The following is an 18,313-nucleotide window of genomic DNA, read 5'->3' as shown; positions in this document are numbered from 1 at the left end:
AAGCCTGACCCATTTTCTTCTTTTGATCAGCTGTCAGAGGGGCAGGCAGGGGGTCTAGTGAGGGGCAACCTGTCCATTTCCTCTTCAAAAGTTTTGTCTCTCTTGCAGACGAAAGAGGGCAGCCGGTGTGGCGCATTCATTCAAAACGACTTGGTCATGAGGAAAAGAGGAGTAATATGAAAATGTTGAGGCGGCGGGGAGAAATGTCACGGGGAAATGTTAAAAAGGACCACGGGTGCTGACCAAGTGGGCAAAAATGGAACAAGGAAAAAGACAGAATGTCGGTAAAAGGCTCGGGCAGACAGAAGTCAAACGCTGAAAAAAAATGAAGAGGGTGGCGGTATGATGCAGGAGGCGGCGGGGGCACTATAAGGTGGACGCGGGGCTTGTAGAAGGCCCAAGCACGAGGAGCTGAGGGGGAGCGGATGTTGGGGGAGGAAAAAGAGAGGCAGAGAAGGAAGTGGCCGAGGTTGGTTACAATCTGGCGGCAGAAACAAAACTGCTCATGGCGTTCCCAAGTGAGGACTGAAGCTGTTAGCTTCTCCCCCTGAAAAAAACGCAACGGGGAACAGGGCCGGTTGCTTTCTACTCATCAGTCGCAGTGGTAAGATTGTTTTGATCACTGTCTATATATATATATATATATATACAGTATATATATGACAAAATGTCATAATTTGGATGACATTAAGTCAGATGTATAGCAATACGTTTTAAAACAGATTTGATATTTGTTGCATTCAATTACAACATGAAATTGTGTCGTGCTAACTTATTAAAAATATCACTATCGTAGAATGAATCATTCAATCGTTTCTTTTATTGCCGGGCTGCGGTATAGTGAGGCGTGCAGCCCGTACGGAGCACGGGCAGCTCCAGTCTGCTCAGAGAGAAGCCATTGGATAGGGAAGTCAATCTTTGGTCACTTTGTTGCTACTTGCAGACAGACACAAAGGCAGATTAGCTGGCGGACTTTTGAGATAATCAATAGCCTGTTTATTTCCACTTAGTTTGGAGTCATGTTGCTCAACCACGGAGGAGGAAAAATAACTGCATGAACATATTGCGATCGTAAGCGTTTCTGGTTCAACAATTACTTCATTTGGAATGAGAACCGCCTAAATCATCCCGCAGCTAATTCACGCCGCGATGACTACCGTGACAAGTAAATTGAATTAAAAAAAAAAAAAAGCAAATGAGACAGAGGTCATGCGCGTCCTGGTGAGCGGCGTTCAACGTGGCTCAGCACAAGCGGCATGTTGTAAAATGAGAATCAAGCCGTGGGACGATCGGACATTTTATCCTCCTGCTCTGTGCTCTCTCTCTCTCTCATTCTGTCTCCGTGTCTCCCTGTCCCGGGCCATCTGCTGTGTACTGAGCAGCAGTATTGATCCGCAGCTTTGTGCTGGAGACCACATGCTAATCTATAGCGTTAGTGACAAACAGCGCTCCGCTTTGCCTCGCATCTGTCCCACTGACTCTCTCTCTGTCTCTCTCCTCTCCATATAACCAGCGTGGTCCTACCTCCTCAAATCTCTTCCTCCCGATCCTTCTCTCCCTCAATGACCGAGCATTTTTTTGGGGATGGGGAGCCATCTGTCCGCCCGTAAACTCATCTTCCTCCTCCTCGTCCTTCAGCAGTGGTTGGGTGCTGCACGGTGAGTTCTGTTGCATGTGTTCTGGCTTTGCCGGCAGCCATTTTCAGTCTCGGTGTCATGAGGCTGGAGGGCCAGACCAGGTCCGAAATTAAAAAGAGAAATAGTTATGTCAAGTTTCATTTAAACAGATTCACAGAGTGGAGCTTCAACTGTCCATATTGCTTTGAGTCCTAATAATTACAATCCAATGGACAGCCGATACACAATTTTTGATGTGCAAGAAAATAAATGAATAAATGAATGTTGTGTTCGAGGTGTTTCTTCATGAATTGAATTAAAAGGTTAGCGGAGATGAATCCATGATTTAAAGCACACGCACACTTCTCATGCACATAGAACAGGAAGAGTGTCAAATAGTCAGAGCAGAGCATCATCGAGGTCATCCTGCGTCCTTGGTTTGGAGAAGAATAAAATCAAGAAAAACCTCCGCTTGTATTCTTGCTCCATCTGATGCCACCTTCCTCCTCGCAGCGCCTCCTCTCCCTCCTTTCTTCGCCTCGATTCTTTTCAAACTTTTCAGACCCGATGGTTCTTTTGTTGAGGTTCCGTTGGCCATGAAATCGGCTATTAATGAGAACACAATGGCCGCGTGCAGAGCCGCCCGCTGTATTCAAATGTGACCACACGCCATCATCTCTGTGTGTCCAACTCTAAATAAACACTCACTCAAACAGCCACTCATCTCTGTCGATGAATTAGCGCGCCGGTTATTCTGAATTCTTCAACTTGAATTCTTCAGCTGCAGCGCAGGGGTACGGAGGCTCTCGTAAAAGATTCCATTGTGGGACGGTGAGGCAAGCCTTTTTTTGGTTTGTTTGTTTCTTTGTTTTGCGAACATGTCAAAAAAAGCAAAGAAAAGGCATTTAAATAAATAAATAGTGTGTGTATATCTATCTATTAAGTTTTTGCCTAAATGGTGACTACTTTCCCTGCGGGATCCCATTAAAGGTGCACTATTTCCACCTTTCTGCCCCCAGAAGCTAAATTATAATAAAATATTCTTCTATCTGAATAGTTTTCACATTTTAGACCGTTTCAAGGCTTGCCATAACCCCGAAGTTCAACACACTTTGGACTCAACCAGCTCCGTGCACGCATGCAGATACGGCGAGGTGCGCGCGAGTAAACATTGGCAAGAGCATGGCCACAGGCAGAAAGAGCGCATGCTAATTTGAATCAATCCGAGTGATGAATTTCCACGGGAGCTCCGTTTCCTTCCACGGAACATGCGTGGTGATCTGAGGGCAGCTTTTAATTCTCATCTGTACACGCCAGGCGTCGATGGCAAGCATGTGTATGCGTGTGTGTGAAGACCACTCCGGTTTTGGCTTACAAATGCAGAGCGGGGTTTCGCCAGGAGCACGTTTTTGGGCAAGGCACAATTTGACAGGTTCACAACACACAACACAATTATTGTTATTATTATCATAGACTGTTGTTATTCATTAACAAAGACTGAAAGGTGCGGCCTAACGATTGGGACGCCTCCCCTTTACATGATTATTTCATGTCTTCTGGAGTGTGATTCTTTTAATCATAACGTTTGATTTAACCTATTGATTTCCTCTCCGCGTCAAGAGCGAGACTGGGTGCGAGGGCCGCCGCCGACCCAGGTGGGGGTCTTTTGACTTTTGAAACTTCGGATCAAAGAGGTGGATAAGAAGGAGAAGAAAAGGAGCATCAATAATTCACAACAACTACGCGAGGCCGAATTCGAAATGACAGCAGATTAGGGCAGCTGATGAGGTCGAGCGAAAATGTAACACTTGGGTATTGTGTGGATTTGTACGGGAACTTAATGGATGTTTTTCTTTGTCAAGCAATGTGTCGGATATAGAAGAATTATTTTAAATATCTGTATAGCTTAACAATAGCGTCGCTCTCACTGAACAAAACTGAAGTGCCACCTAGCGTTTGACTCCTCCAGTTTTCTTTTGTTGCAAGATGATAAATCAAAAGGAGCGACGGGGTCAGAGGTCAAGGGTCGGTCTCCCCTGGCACACGCCTTCTGACCTCTCCTTTGCGTACACGCTGACCTACATTGCACGACTTTTTCCCCTCTTTTCTTTTTCTCATTTCTCAATCATTTTTACTCTTAAACTAAGTCATCAAAATTATGAACCTAAAATTGTACACACACACACACACACACACACACACACACACACACACACACACACACACACACACACACACACACACACACACACACACACACACACACACACACACACGGCAGTCGAAATGGGGCACATAGGGCAAGTCTCAAAGTCAAATGGAGCCACAGCCTCTTAGGTTAGACAACAGATCAGTAGTAGACAGTGAGAAGAGTCAAAATGTAATTTGTCACCACACCCAAAAAATATCTGAGTATTAATCAACCTAAAAAAAAAAAAAAAAGACACTACTCGTTTTTAAATGGACAATTTCAGTAAATTTAATCTCAGAATGACGAATACAGTACACATGTTGAATCTCATCTCATGAACACATTGCAGCGGACAAGGTCGAGATTTTGGAGTGCGTTTGTGGGATTTGTTTTGTCTGTTTATCCAGAAGAGCGGTAAGGTCAGAGCGTACCCGTGTCTCTGCTTACGTCAGTCAAAGGTTCTTCCGCATCAAACTCATTCAAGCGTGCCCTGATGGACCTTGATTTGTACACTGGGACATGGACATGTTGGAGCAAAAAACGTCCGTCCCCGTGCTGCTACCTTAAAGTTGGAAGAATAGGAGGGTGGAAAACAGAGCTGCCAAGCTCATTTTTGTTGCGGGCCACATGATAGCTACTGGTTCCCTTGGGGAGCCGTTATGACTGTGAAACTATATAAAGAAGTCAAGGTTGATGGTGTATTAAGTTATTAAATTACTGTTTTGGTAACAGGAAAACTTACACTAGCTCTCTTATATATTACTGTACATATGAGAATTTGAAATTTTGATGGAGATTTTAGCAAGCGTCACAGAAGTTGACATGTTTGATTTGCTTTGGCGGGCCACATCAAATGATGTGGCGGACCAGATCTGTCCCCCGGGCCTAGAGTTTGGCACCGGTGGTCTAAAACATCAACTTGAGATAAGGGACGTGTCGAAATACTTTTTGGTTGTGTCTTGCGATAAAATTCACCGTCTTTCAAAGAATGGCGCTCATTTTCTCTGCTCCCGTGTCCCCTCTCGCTTCTGGGTTGGTCCAAATTCTGCCCCTCACGTGATACTTTAGAGACCGCACTTGTGACGTTTTGCTGAACCGAAGCATGACGTCGGGAGCGGCAGCCCTTGAGTGTCTTGACTGACGACACAACGAAGAGAGTCCTTGTTTCTACAGCTTCGATGCATGGCCGTCACAGCTTGAGAGAGATAGACCCTTGTCCTAAAAGAGCGCCAGAGTCCATTGCGTCTCCTTGCCGAGGATGTGCAATTGTGAAAACCACATTTATCAGCCCTGGTCCGACTGGTCCTTTTTGTGACTTTGGCCGACGGAAGCTCCGGTGAGACAATTGAAATACCTCCTGCGGTTTCATGTCTAAGCGCAGTGGGAGAGGCTGAGCTTCAGCAGCCCTTCTGTGTGCATCTCGTAAAGGAGTTTGAACTCAGCGGGCAACTGATGGGCCTCCTGCCATTTGGTGGTGAACTTGGTGCCCTTCTTGTCGTAGTAGTGATAAGGCAGTTCCTTCCCCGTGTTGGGGTCCCAGCCGAATGGCCAGAAGCCGTACAAGTGGATCTGGTCGCACATCGACGATGCCAGCGTGTACATCAGGATGCCGGTGCTCAGGCGCTTTGGCGACAGCTGTTTGGTTTTCCAATAGCTGGTGAGTCCATTTGAGAAGAGAAATTAAAGAGAGCGGGTCATGAGACTGCAGACCATGACACAGAAAGGAATGCGTCACGTGACTGTGGCGTGACTTCTTGTGTTCAATGCAGCCCAACTAGTCTAAATGCAGTATCGTGACGAATATTGTGTTTCTCTAAAAAGAATTAAACTACAAAATCCACCCATTCATTAACCATTTCAGGAGGCGGCAATTTTGCCACTTGATGTCGACTGAAAATGACATCACCATTGCTCAGGTAAGAACCAATCACAGTTCAGCTTGCGAATGTCACATGACCAAACTGAGAAAACAGGTCCGCCGTAATTGGTCGTTGCCTGAGCCCTGAGCGACTGGGACGTCATTTTCTGTCGACAGCGATGGGCATCACGGCCGCCCACGAGATGGACGAAAACTGGTGGATTCGGCGGCTTAATTCATATTCCACAAACGCAATATCAGAACGCCGTGTTTAGACAAACGGGGCCGCATTCAACATGTTTTTGTAAAAAAAAAGAAAAAAGCAAAGATTGAGTTGATTTCCCTTTGAAAAAAAACAAACATGCTGTGTTTTCAGCACAAGCTTGCTCAATCAAAAAAGGCTATCTTAACTCATTCAGTACCAGCCAATTTTGGACCAAGTCTGAAAAGACGTTTAAAAACGTCTTTGGGAGTGAATGAGTTAATTTAGATTATTATTTTTTTTTTTGTTGCAAGAATCTCAAAAGCATGATCACAAATTAATATTTGGAAGATCATTAACCAAATATCTGATCAGCTCTTTTAGGTAGCATATACGTACAGTATAGTCTTCATTCAAATTCTTTCTTTGGTATTTTGGAGTATGTGCGTCACATGGATCATTTTAAATCACACTACTAACACATGCCCCAACTATCACCATCCTTGCAATTTGCATTTCGTTACATTTTAAACATTGAGAATCAACTAATAATTCTGTAAACCATAACTGAGGTCAAATAGAATTCTTCGATGGATTCGTTATAGCGGCGACGACTATTGGCGTCCTTCACCCCCCCCGCACGCCGCTGCCCTCGCGAGTCGAAAACTCCTCAAACGGGCCTCAACAAAAGGCGCTCAGCAAGCGGTTGAGGTGCTAAAAGCCAGCCTGAGCTGCTTAATCGTGCTAAGACTTCCCCAGCAGGTAGATTTAATGGGCTTGCTGAAGATTAGGCTACTGTAAGAGTGGCCCATTCTGCTACTACAACACTAACAACCGGACTTAAATCCCTCTCTCCGGTTTCAACTCGGTGCCATGCCTTTCACTAAATTGTAGTTTCCTTATAATCTGGCTTTGGAGGTTGAAATCTCCCCCTTTGCTACACGCGCGCGCGCGTGCGCACACGCAAACATCTCCAAACACTATAAAAAGACGTCAACATGTGGTCTCCAGGTGTTATTGATAATACACAGTGACAAAATGTCATCTTTGTCGCGAATGCTGTTAAACAAGGAGTAAGAATCAAGAATACAATTAAGTTAGTTTGGACTGGTTTTCCCCAGTTCGTTTTTAAAGCATTAAAAAAATAAGAAAATGCTCATTTTTTTAGGGGTGGGGGGGGGGGGGGTGTGTAGTCTCTCGTGTCTTTAGATGTGAGGGTGCATGTCTTACTTGTTAATGTGCTGCATGATGTTTCCAGGCCAGGCCAGCTGGACTTTCAGCTGACCGCGATGTTCCACAAAGAAGTCCACCAGAGTCCTGGTCACTGTGGCTGACGTGTGGAAGAAGAATGCCGGGATCCACAGAATTGCCCCATCCAGCTTCTTCAAGCTCAGGAAGAAGTTATTCCTGTCCTGCACCGTCAACAGATTGTTGTAGTACTTCTCTAAGATGCTCGGGTTGAAGGTAGTCATATTTGTGCGCCGCCCGACATCTCGCTTAAAGAACTCCGTTGGCGCAAAGTTGCAGCGGAAGACAAAGTCAAACTTCTCAATCTGATCGCCGCAACGTGAGCCGGTGAGGATGCCGCTGTTGCCCACCACCGCGCAGACGTTGTAGTGCTTGTTCAGAATCGGCGACACCTCGGGGAGGAGCGAGCGGAAGTTCTCGCCGATGGAGTAGACGTACTTGTGGCTGGAGTAGGCGTAATGCATCAGCTGGCCAATGCGGACTAAACCGCGCGTTAATGAGAAGTTGTGAGGAATGTCGACGTACTGAGAGATTTCCTTCCTGAAAGAAGCAAGGCAAACATGGACAACGTTCCATCACCAAAACTCTTGTTTTTTGTTGTTGTTTTTTTTACCTAAATCTGCCAGCTTCTAAATTCTTGCTCAATGCATATCACTGATTGTTGTTCAATCGGTGATATGCATTTTGCATTATGATATGTTATTAGAAATGGTTATGGCGAACTACCGTAATAACGTACAGATTCGTTGTGTCCCTCGAGGTACGTCGCAATGAGATTCGACTGTTTGTATATCCACGTATGTGCGCTATAATGATGTGATCATGTTATTTTACACGGACGTACGTACCTCTGTTGGATAAATGCTGTGCTGTTGTATCTCCATTTCGAGGAATTCTTGAGGTCTTCGCTAAGAGCATTGGTCAACGGCGTGAAAACTGGATCCAGATACCTCTGTGCCAATTGGGAGCTAGACAAGGGGAGGGGGAAGAGGGGAAAGTATTCAAAACGTTTAGAAGAGAGCACCCAGCAAGACAAGTAAGTGCAGCAAAAAATTGTGACCGCAATCTTGCGCACTAGAATGAAAACTGATTTCAAAACTCGGGAAGTGCGCAGTGGCTGAGATGCGTACTCACCTGAGGTCAGGCTTGCGAGGCGGCCTTTCGCTGCAAAAGGAATATGAAAAAAAAAAAGAATAAATACAGACTCAGGAAGTCAAATGCAAACCTGTGAAATAATTATATTGAAACACGCCCCCTTGACAATTTCAATTTCACGCATTTGAATACGAATCCGTTTCTGCACCGCTACTCACGAGTGATATCGCGCAAAGCCATCCACTCTAGATCGTAGTTGCGCGTATCGCCATCCGCTACAGTTGAGCCGTAGCTCATTTGACGTCACTCACGCTCTTCGTTCTTGGTTGCATTCATCATCCACCGGTCACAACGGCAAAACGGCGCCGCCGCCACCTTCTCAGACTTGTGCAAGAGGAAACGCGAGTGTTTGTCTACCATCCAGCGAAAAGACCTTCAAGTCTAACTCACTCAAAGCATAACCTTGGCCCAAGAAGGAAAATGATTACAGCAGGAGGGAAATGAACGGGGTGGCCGTGCTCTAAATCAGAGTCAAGGGCAGTTTGCTGACTTCCAGAAGCTTTGCTAGATCAACTGTGTTTTAGCAGCGCACTCTTGACCGCACATGAAGGATTTCAATGGAGGTGGACTGCAATGGCCCCGCTGAACCCTAACCCGTGCTGGGGGCAATTCCTCTTTGGACTGGAAAGTCTTTCATTTGAGAATGGGGAGCATACGCGGCATCATTTCAAGAAAAGAGAGAGAAGGAAGAAAATGGAGAAACCTAAGGAGGCTTTGGAATAGCTCGAAAGGAAGTTCTTCAATCAATATGTTGTGATATGCAGACTGTAATCTTAAAACACTACCATTAAAAAATGGGGGGTTAAACGTTGAAATCGATGCACGCAGACTCCCCTTTGATTTGCTTTTCTGGACATCAGAAGAAAAAAAATCACTGCAATATATTTTCGACTCGACTTGACTTCCTTGTGACGTCGGCCAACTCTCATCTCTGGTTCGCTGTACAGTAGTACCGATTCACTATCGATGATGACCGATGCGGTGTCGGCAGCCGGGCCTTGGTTTGAGGCTGCACCGAGGAGGCCCTCGCCACTGGACGCGAAAGCTTCAGCAAATTGCAACCGCAGTCACCGTTCGCCAAATGAAATGATGCAAGCACAACCTTGCCGGAACTCACTCACCGATAGCCCGCGTGGAACATGTACATCCTCGGTCCTCCGTTCGGTCCATATCTGGGGGTGCCCAGAAGGAAGTCCTTCTTAATGGACACGTAGCTGATGAGGGACAGAATGAGCAGCGCCACACTGAACATGACAAGCCCCAGGGCGCTTGCGATGCGCACCATCCTGCCTCGGCGGCGTCAGCGGGGTGGCCGAGCCCGATACGAGGATGCGGAGGAGACGCTGACATGAAGAGCGCAGCCGAGGTAGAGGGGGGGGGGGGGGGGGTACGATGCGATGTTAGCGACTGAGAGCGAGCAAGGACGTCATAGCAGATGAAGGGTGCCGTGTCCCTGAAAAAAAAACACAGCTAAATATGTGATCTCGAGGCGTGTGCGAAAGGGGGGGGAGGGAGAAAAACATTTGACAGCATAACAGAAATAAATCCCGGATAACCTGGTGGCGGTGAAACGACGCGGCAGCGATGTCCTTTGCGAAGCATCCTCGGTGTCCGTCCCTCCGTCCGTCCTTCCTTCCTTCCTGGCTGGTGTCATTAATTAAGCCAGCGTCAGCTCTAAAGAGATGCAGCTCTATTGCCACTCTCATCACACAAACAGCCTCCTCACGCCAGGCGGAGTCTTCCGCACGTTGGAGCTGCAGCCTGCAGGGACACTGCATGAGGTACAACTGGCATAAGGAGGTCTGAAACTGGAGAGTGTATAAATCATAATAACACTCCTATTTACATTTTTTTTTTTAAAAATTAGGGTAACGAGAGGCACAGCGGAGGATTACTCATCACCGTACATGTATGTTCATTTACCGTTGAAAACATAGAGACTCTAATTATGTTCAAAAGTCAAAAATGGATACACTTTCCGCCCTCTGGACATTTGACATGTTGTCAAATAATCTGTAAGTGAAGTGAAAAGACCCCAAAAAAAAAAACCTCAATCTGTTTTTCGACTTAAGTTTTCTAACGCCATGATTGTTTTCAACAAAAAGCGGGCAGGCAGACAGCAATTGTCATAAAGACATCAGATAGGCAGGCTGTCACCGCCGCTGACATTTCATCAGTGACCTTTCCGCTGGTCTTAACGCTGTACTGAGCCCACACACACGTGCGCACGTCTTTAGGCTTTGTAAATCCTGTCAAACGGACACACAGATTAAGACCCTAAAGCCTAATATCTCCCATCGAATCTCTCTTCCACTCTTCCAGCAACACTCGCGTGGCTTTCAGTGCCGTTTTAAATGTTTTCAAGTGAAAACAAGACTACCAAGAACTCACAAAGATTTGCAAACACACACTACAGTCGCTCGGTTGCGATCGTATAACCATTTCTTGGAAAATAGGCTACTGCGTTCTTTTTACACTCAACTCTCAAATGTCGCTGCAATTGAAATGCGTCCAATCTAAGATGCGATATCTCGCATTTGTCTCGTCATCTACGGGAATTGCTTCACTCTCGATTGTCCTTAAGTGTGATTGCGAGTGTGAATGGTGCTTGTTTGTCGACTCGTGTCCTATAATCGCACCCCACCGACTGCCCAAAGACAGCTGGGACGGGCTCCGGCACGCCCTGCCATCCTCGTGAGGATCAGCGCTTCGGATAACGGGTGGAGGATTGGGATATCGAAAAAAAAATGTGAATGGTCTTCTCCCCTGCAAACTACTGTTAGCGTGTTTTTCTATTCATTCATCAGCATGTTCTCTTTAGGCTTAGGTGGTTGGCGATTAGAGGATCTCTGCAGTCGTGAGAAGATGGAGCCTCACTCGCAAGCGTGTCCAAGGTCACGTTGAAGACACCAGATTTCATAATTCGTCATCCCGACCTCGAGATTGAACCTGTTCCTGCGTTATCGATGAATCACATTTGGATGGCAGGTGCGCTGTAGCCCATCACAGCTTAGGCGCGAACCAATCGACTTCCGAATACCTGCGCCAGAGTAACGGGGAGAGAAAGGCAGAGCTGCTACCGAGCAACCCAGCTTACCAAGAAGGGGTGTCAAGGCTACAGGCAAGGAAAAAAAAAAAAAAAAAACGGAGCCGAGGATTGGGGGAAGGAACATAGAGTGAAAGATTGAAGGAAGGAAAGCCGGCATGATGAGTTCTGAAGAAGGGAGGGCCCAGCGAGCATAAAGGGACGAGGATAAAGCGCTGGTCACAGCCCACTGATTGGAGTCGCTCAGGCCAATCAATTTGAGCAGGTGCGTGACCGCGGCGAGCCGGCTTCAATCGCACACACGTGCGCACAAAGGAATACTCGCTCATTACCGAGGAGTTTAGCCAAAAGCAGAAAAAGCTCAACACAAATACGCTCCCTTTCAAAACAAATGGAGAGCTAAGGACAGTTATGTCATTTGATCATGATTGATTGACATTTCATCAGCAAACACTGCCCAACATTTTGTGACTCGATGCATCTGCCGTTGTTTTCTTTTGCCGCGATTAAAATTTGCCCAGTGTGACCACTAACGGCGACTTTTGTCTTTTACTCGGATCCGGATCAGATTCCACATGGCGAAGGCATGCTGAGCGAAAGCATGTTTTGCCGACAAGGGGCCACTGCCGCATCAGTCTCATGTGATAGATGGGTTGAAGCATCGCTGACAGCTGGGATTTTAAACAGGATTATCGGACCCTGAGGCTGACGTGATCCGGGCCCGCAGCCCCCCTGCCCCTTCTGAGCTGTCGCATCACCCAGCTAGTTTGGATCAGATTTCTCGTCGTTTAAAGATTCCTTTTTCAACATTCTCCGTGTGTCACATGAATCGTGATAAAAAAATTAAAAAATAAAATTGTTAACATACACAAAAATCTGGGCTGGCCTTTGAGTAGATTGGGATCCCTTTTATGGGATTATTACTGCGATATTTGCGCACTAAAAGTGTCACCTCCGTTGAAGGGGTAAATCGTTGGTCACATATGTGGTGTCAAACATGTCACACAGTATGATCGATTCAGCTAATTAACTCTTCTGAAGCTTTCACCCCATAAAAATATCTGGGGCAAATAAGTGTGTATTTTTAGTCTTCTGTGAAACGAAACGATATTTTATCGTCAAGACGATCTTTGTTCGATTAGGTCACGTGGTGTTTTTTTTTGTTTTTTTTAAATTAAACCAGGACATCCATGGTAATTAGACGGCAATTTAAGGAATCAATACCGCAGTTTTAGCATGTACATGAGAACATGTGGTCCAGTGTGCTGACCTCACACCTCTTCAGACGGAATCAACAAGCGCGGTCAGACACACGAGGCATCCCAGACTTCATCTCGGAAAATGAGAATCTGTGATGATGATTACGGGCTGATGAAAGTGAAAATGAAAGCAAATGTGATCAAGGGAGAGAGGGGTGATTGACACGGAAAATAGAGATCGGAGCCACTGGCACGGCCACAGAGGAGTCGATGCAACTCTACTCGCTTCATTTCCATCAACCGAGCTATTTTCTAAAATCCCTCGAGAAACCTATCGATATAAAAACACATCATCAATCTTGGTTACATCGGAACGCATAAAGAATTTAAATTAGACTGAGTGTTCAACGGAGCGATCAGAAAATGGATATAAACATGTAAGATTGCTCTCTTCAACTGCCTTGAACGCTATAAAAACAACATGATGCTTGACAAACGCTTGAAAAGAACAATCGTCAATCAATGAATTTGTAATGTGACCAGCAACGTTTTCAATCAATATCGACTCAAATATTCGTTTATACACGCCATAACCGTTGACAATACAGAGTAGCTTAATGATTGCCTGTGACTCAGTGACACACAAGTCATTGTTTCCTTGCAGTTAACACGATCAGCCATTGCTGTCATCCTCGTTTACTTTCTGATTATTGCTATCGCGGTGGTTTCGAGAACAATGGCTACGCCGCCAGCACGTGCAACGAAGGACACGTTCTTGTCTGTCTCCATTTGACTGGATCACCCGATTGTGACTTTGTAGCCGGCGACCGGTTGCTTCATCGTGAATCATTCACTATTAATCATGCTGGAGGTAAGTTACAGCTCGATGATATTGACTAGCCTAGCTAAAAGCTGGAAACGCCGTGCTTAAAAAACAAACAAAAAAAAAACAATGTCTATATTGATACCTTGTATGTGATCATGATTTCGTATGCTGATGTGGAGTACACAGCATGAGACGATTGTTTCAGTGTGTTTACTTTTTGGATGCTAATAATTGATTTTTTTAATTATTATATTATATTCGGATTTTCACTTGGGCTAGTTAGCATGAGGGCAGCCCGGTAGTCCAGTGGTTAGCACGTCGGCTTCACAGAGGTACCGTGTTCGATTCCAGCTCCGGCCTCCCTGTGTGGAGTTTGCATGTTCTCCCCGGGCCTGCGTGGGTTTTCTCCGGGTACTCCGGTTTCCTCCCACATTCCAAAAACATGCATGGCAGGCTGATTGGACGCTCTAAATTGTCCCTAGGTGTGAGTGTGGATGGTTGTTCGTCTCTGTGTGCCCTGCGATTGGCTGGCAACTGATTCAGGGTGTCCCCCGCCTACTGCCCGGAGACGGCTGGGATAGGCTCCAGCACCCCCCGCGACCCTAGTGAGGATCAAGCGGTTCGGAAAATGGATGGATGGATGGATAGTTAGCATGACCTTCCCTCGTGGAGTTTACATGTTCTCCCCGTGCCTATGTGGGTTTTCTTCCGGGTAGTCCGGTTTCCTCTCACATGGCCAAAACGTCTACGGTAGATTTTTGGGAACACCTTACAACATGGCAATGACTGTGACCAGTCTGCAAAATTCGACCAGCATTCGTTTGAGGAGCTCGAGCTGTCAGCTGGAGGCATGATTTAGATGTCAGGAAAACAAAGCCAGCCGCAAGCTTGTAAACAATGGCGACGCTCCCAAAGGTGGATACAGTCATGGCAGCGGTTTAATCAGACTATAGGTCAACATTGTTCGGTTTTCTTCAAGATAAAAAAAAAAAAAAAAAGAGGCTCTTTTGTGTAGAATCACTTTGTTATTACTGAACAAAGCATTCCTCTCCGAACACACACTAACAAAACTCTGTGTTGCTGGATCTTTAAAAAAAGAAAGAGCCTTCAACATAGCGGACTACATATTTTAATTGAGAAAAAAAGGAATCGAAAAATGTCATTGTGCAGCTCCGTTGTGGTTTAAAGCCTCACCTCCACGTCTACAGTCCACCCACTCGTCTTCCTCATATGTTGTAATATGTAGAGATGATGACCTATTGATTTCTGCTTTAGGCACGTTTGACAAGCAGGTGGCTGCTGGAATACACTCAGGGCGTAATCTCATTTGTTCGCTAATTAGCACTTGACTCACTACACTGAGACCGGGGCGCTGACAGCGACAGGCAAGAGATGACTGATGGGTCTAGGAAGCGTACACGTGGCGAAGATTCCTCTTAGTCGGGCCAAATGTTTTGCCGAAAATAGGCTAGTTAGCGATAGCATTAAGCTCGTGGACCGAAAGGCAAAGCTATGTGGTTGTTTTAAATACACAAAGTGTCGGGACGTATGCAGGGTTGTCCACTGTGGTCAGACAACACAATATGTATCCGTACATACGTGCATATATAGATACGTACGTCAATAGTGACATTACATCTTTCCGCGGGCCATTTTTAACGCAGCACATACCTCACTTGAAGTAAGTGCAAATGCATCGATCATGTGTTTCGCACCCCAACAAATATGCACATTGGACGAGAGCATAAAGCGCGAGTGCCCGCGCGTAAGCGTGCTCTAACTAAATGGAGGGGCCTAATCACCTCACGGGGAGGAAACCTCGTCTCCTTCCGCCGCCTTTTAACATTAAGGGATATTAACGGCCCCCAGCGCTCCTCCGTTTCCTACAGAGAAATGAAATACATCATTAATGGTTTATCACAAACACGGCTAATGCCCGATGCAGACAGACCTCTTACCATTAATAAATGATGGCACGCGGGGGGCGGGGTGTTTTGAAAGCTGACAAGGCTAAAGGGGTGGTAGGGGGGGGGGGGGTTGGATCCGTTTCAGAGATTTACCAGGAGGGAAGAAGAAATGCTTGATTTGCGCCCATTTTTTTGTGCGGCTGCGATGTCATGAGATCCGATTAAACAGTCGGTGCTCGAATCGGAAAAGTTGATCGACTGGTGATGCGGGCCATGCAAAAAAAGCATTTGCGGGTTCCGTCTTATGCACCCTGTAACCCGATAACATGAGAAGTTGTCCGCTGTAGTAAGCGCCGTCCCTGGAAGGGTTAAAGAGAGGACAGCAAATGTCACTCTTCTGTTTTTGTCCCCATCCGTTCCTCCATTTGAACCTTCTTGAAAAAGTGACCCTCTTGTCCTGCATCCTCCCAGCTCGCTTAGGTGCTCATTAACCTTCCTCAGAGGCCGCCATTCATCTCTCCGTTCACGTCTCATTCGTCGGAATAACGTCTTTGCCCCGTCGCCTTGTTTAACTTTTCCAATTAAAAGCGGAGGCTTACTCTATTAACCCCGCGCCCGCGCCTGCCATTTTTCCAGGCTAACATTGTTTTGTAGAGGGCCACGGGGACGCCTAAGCAGCCGTATTTCAATCCCAAACTGGCAGCGGTCCTTGCGCGGTGACAGCGAACGGCAGGCGTGATGGTGAATTATGGGACCTGGATGGAGAGGGCAGATCATACGTTTGGATCTTGTCTGGCTTCCCATCGACCATGATGAACACCGCAGCCTTGTAACACACGTCCGTTTTACTCTCCTCCACAACCGTTGACTGTAAAAAAAAAAAGGAATCTTTTCTGTAGTGTCTTATAATGCTAAAAACACTGGACTAACATACAAAAACGTGTCTGTGTTTTTGTGATATTTTTGGATGGTATCTTGTGAAATTTAGACTTATTGCAACATCACCTCTGAATGACGGTATTCATGATTGAAAGGGTCAAACAGATTGAGTTGTTCTGGTGTGCTGCTATCGTCCTGGAACCCAAAATCTTGGTCAAAGATTCGTAACTTGCATCTTCTTTCAAGGACATGAGGTCAAGGTTTCAAAGTGGCGTTCCTCAACCTGCTTGTCTTCATCATACTCGTCCTGACATTGAGAAGAACATGTGCCGCCGCCGAACACATTGTAAGGTCAGGCCACCAAGATATTAGATTAGCTCCAGTGAGGTGCAGTAATTAAAAAGTCACCACACAAATTACATCACGGTGACATTGTCATCATGAGTCAACGGCAATCTAATACTGAAGGTTATGTACGGGCAGTACGTTGCCACAGTGAGGGACACCAGGTTTGGGATTCTGGAGTTTCAATTACACGGTGATGCAACTGACGGTAAAAATAAATAAAATAAATAAAAAAGAAGAAAGAAATCAAATTCAGCCTTGCTACAGAATAGAGCAAGCCAAAGCAATGGCTGCAACTACCTCGAGCGTCTCCAGGTGGTCCAAGATGTTGCTGCTTGGCTCCTAATTGGAGCTCGTAAGAGGGAGCACATACTCCCAATTCTAGTTTCCTTCACTGGGGCTCAGTACATTTTAGATTTCATTTTAAGATACGTCTGTTGTCTTGAAATGACCTCGCCTCAGCTTACCTGTCTGAGCTCTTCCACCCCGACGCACCTGCCTGTAGCCTCAGGTTTATGGACCAGATGCTACTGGAGGCGCCGAGGACGAAGTGGAGCCTCAGAAGGGATTGAGCATTTTCCTTTGCCAGTCCGACCCTGCACGTCCGCACTGTGAGGCGGACGTTTGAACCAGTCGACCAGCGCGCCGCCCCAGGCGAAGCTGCATTAACATGAAATTGACATGAACATATAAACAGCGGTTAAGGTAAACCTGTGTTTTCCTTTCGGGTGATTTCTGCTGGGGGGATGTCTGAGCTGTCAATCATGTGGATGCACTCTCGGGAAGTCAGCCCTCATGCTCTATTTGATTCCATTGCCCTATTCCCATGCCCTCACACACTCAAAGAGAATTAGCGAGTAAACACACACACACACACACACACACACACACACACACACACACACACACACACACACACACGCGCACATACACTGCAGTTTGTTTGTTAGAACGTTGCATCGGTTTGAGAAGTGTACCAAACAAAAGCAAAAGTCCTGCAAATGAAATTTCTCCAATAAATCAATCACTTGCCTTCATGGGACGCTGGAATGCTCTCTTGAAAGCATGAGCATGCAGCAAGATGGTGGACTCTTCCAGCACCTAATAACACTAAAACAACAACAACAAAAAATCATACAGCTCCGAAACGGCTGGCCCTAGGGTGTCAACTCTCCATTTGTTAGTGTGTGTATTTCCCAGAGCAGTGTCCATCTATTACATTTTAAGGAAGGTTAAATGAACACATGGCTGAAGACAGAACCAGAATACAAAAACAAAAGGAGGCGCAGTGACAGCATTTCTCACCTTGTGTGTGAGTGTGCGTAACTGTGTATGTGAGGGAGTGGAGAGACGAGCTGAAAACAACGGATCAATAGGTTTACTGTGGCCTGCAGCCAGTAGCTGTAACATCTAGCTGCTCCTGTGTGTGTGTGTGTGTGTGTGTATCGAGAGAGAGAGAGAAAGAGAGAGAGAGAGAGAGAGAGAGAGAGAGAGAGAGAGAGAGAAAGTGAGAGAGTGTTTCCCACTCTTTTCCATCCTCATCAATACATCCATTGAGTCAGTCCGAAGGGTCCGGGACCCCCCACAGTGATCACATTTATTTTTAGAGAGCTGCTGACTTTCACTGCAGGCCAGATGAATGCGGCACGCGTTGTTATTGTCGCAGTTAATACATACAGTCAATGCGAAGACGGTAAACACGTCGGACCATTGACATTTTTGGGGTCTTTTCCAGGAACAACTCTCTTCAGGTTTCCGATTGGTTGAAACGGCCGACAAATTGTGGCCGTTGGAGTGCCTGTTGCTTGGACCTGTACTTGCCTGCAGATGCATTGTTGGTT

At 46.2% G+C, this 18,313-nt stretch overlaps 1 protein-coding gene and 1 long non-coding RNA gene across 5 annotated transcripts; one reads left to right on the top strand and one right to left on the bottom strand.

Annotated features, from left to right (window-relative positions):
- The first annotated feature begins 2,331 nt into the window (after positions 1 to 2,331).
- Positions 2,332 to 7,992, top strand: LOC147191464 (uncharacterized). Its single transcript, XR_015103513.1, has 2 exons — positions 2,332 to 2,447; positions 7,126 to 7,992. It is a non-coding gene; the product is annotated as an uncharacterized LOC147191464 (long non-coding RNA).
- st8sia3 (ST8 alpha-N-acetyl-neuraminide alpha-2,8-sialyltransferase 3) lies at positions 3,798 to 17,792 on the bottom strand. 4 transcript variants are annotated; one of them, XM_086135168.1, is made up of 9 exons: positions 16,940 to 17,792; positions 15,300 to 16,116; positions 15,144 to 15,224; positions 9,827 to 10,042; positions 9,392 to 9,723; positions 8,250 to 8,279; positions 7,964 to 8,083; positions 7,098 to 7,655; positions 3,798 to 5,461 (listed from the first exon to the last, which is right to left on the bottom strand). In XM_086135168.1, exons 5-9 carry the CDS (start codon positions 9,553 to 9,555, stop codon positions 5,179 to 5,181), a joined length of 1,155 nt encoding a protein of 384 aa, XP_085991294.1. In that variant the 5' UTR covers positions 9,556 to 9,723; positions 9,827 to 10,042; positions 15,144 to 15,224; positions 15,300 to 16,116; positions 16,940 to 17,792; the 3' UTR covers positions 3,798 to 5,178. The 4 variants fall into 4 exon arrangements, with proteins under 4 accessions (XP_085991294.1, XP_085991293.1, XP_085991295.1 ...); XM_086135167.1 differs by having other exon boundaries at positions 15,144 to 16,116; XM_086135169.1 differs by having other exon boundaries at positions 9,392 to 10,042; positions 15,144 to 16,116.
- Between the last annotated feature and the right edge of the window lie 521 nt (positions 17,793 to 18,313).

Source organism: Hippocampus guttulatus, chromosome 17, assembly GCF_054856545.1.
Source record: "Hippocampus guttulatus isolate MCC_2025c chromosome 17, RoL_Hgut_1.0, whole genome shotgun sequence".
In the NCBI taxonomy this organism is placed as follows: domain Eukaryota; kingdom Metazoa; phylum Chordata; class Actinopteri; order Syngnathiformes; family Syngnathidae; genus Hippocampus; species Hippocampus guttulatus.
The sequence above is the reverse complement of the archived record's forward strand: the minus strand, read 5'-3'. Positions and strand labels throughout refer to the sequence as shown.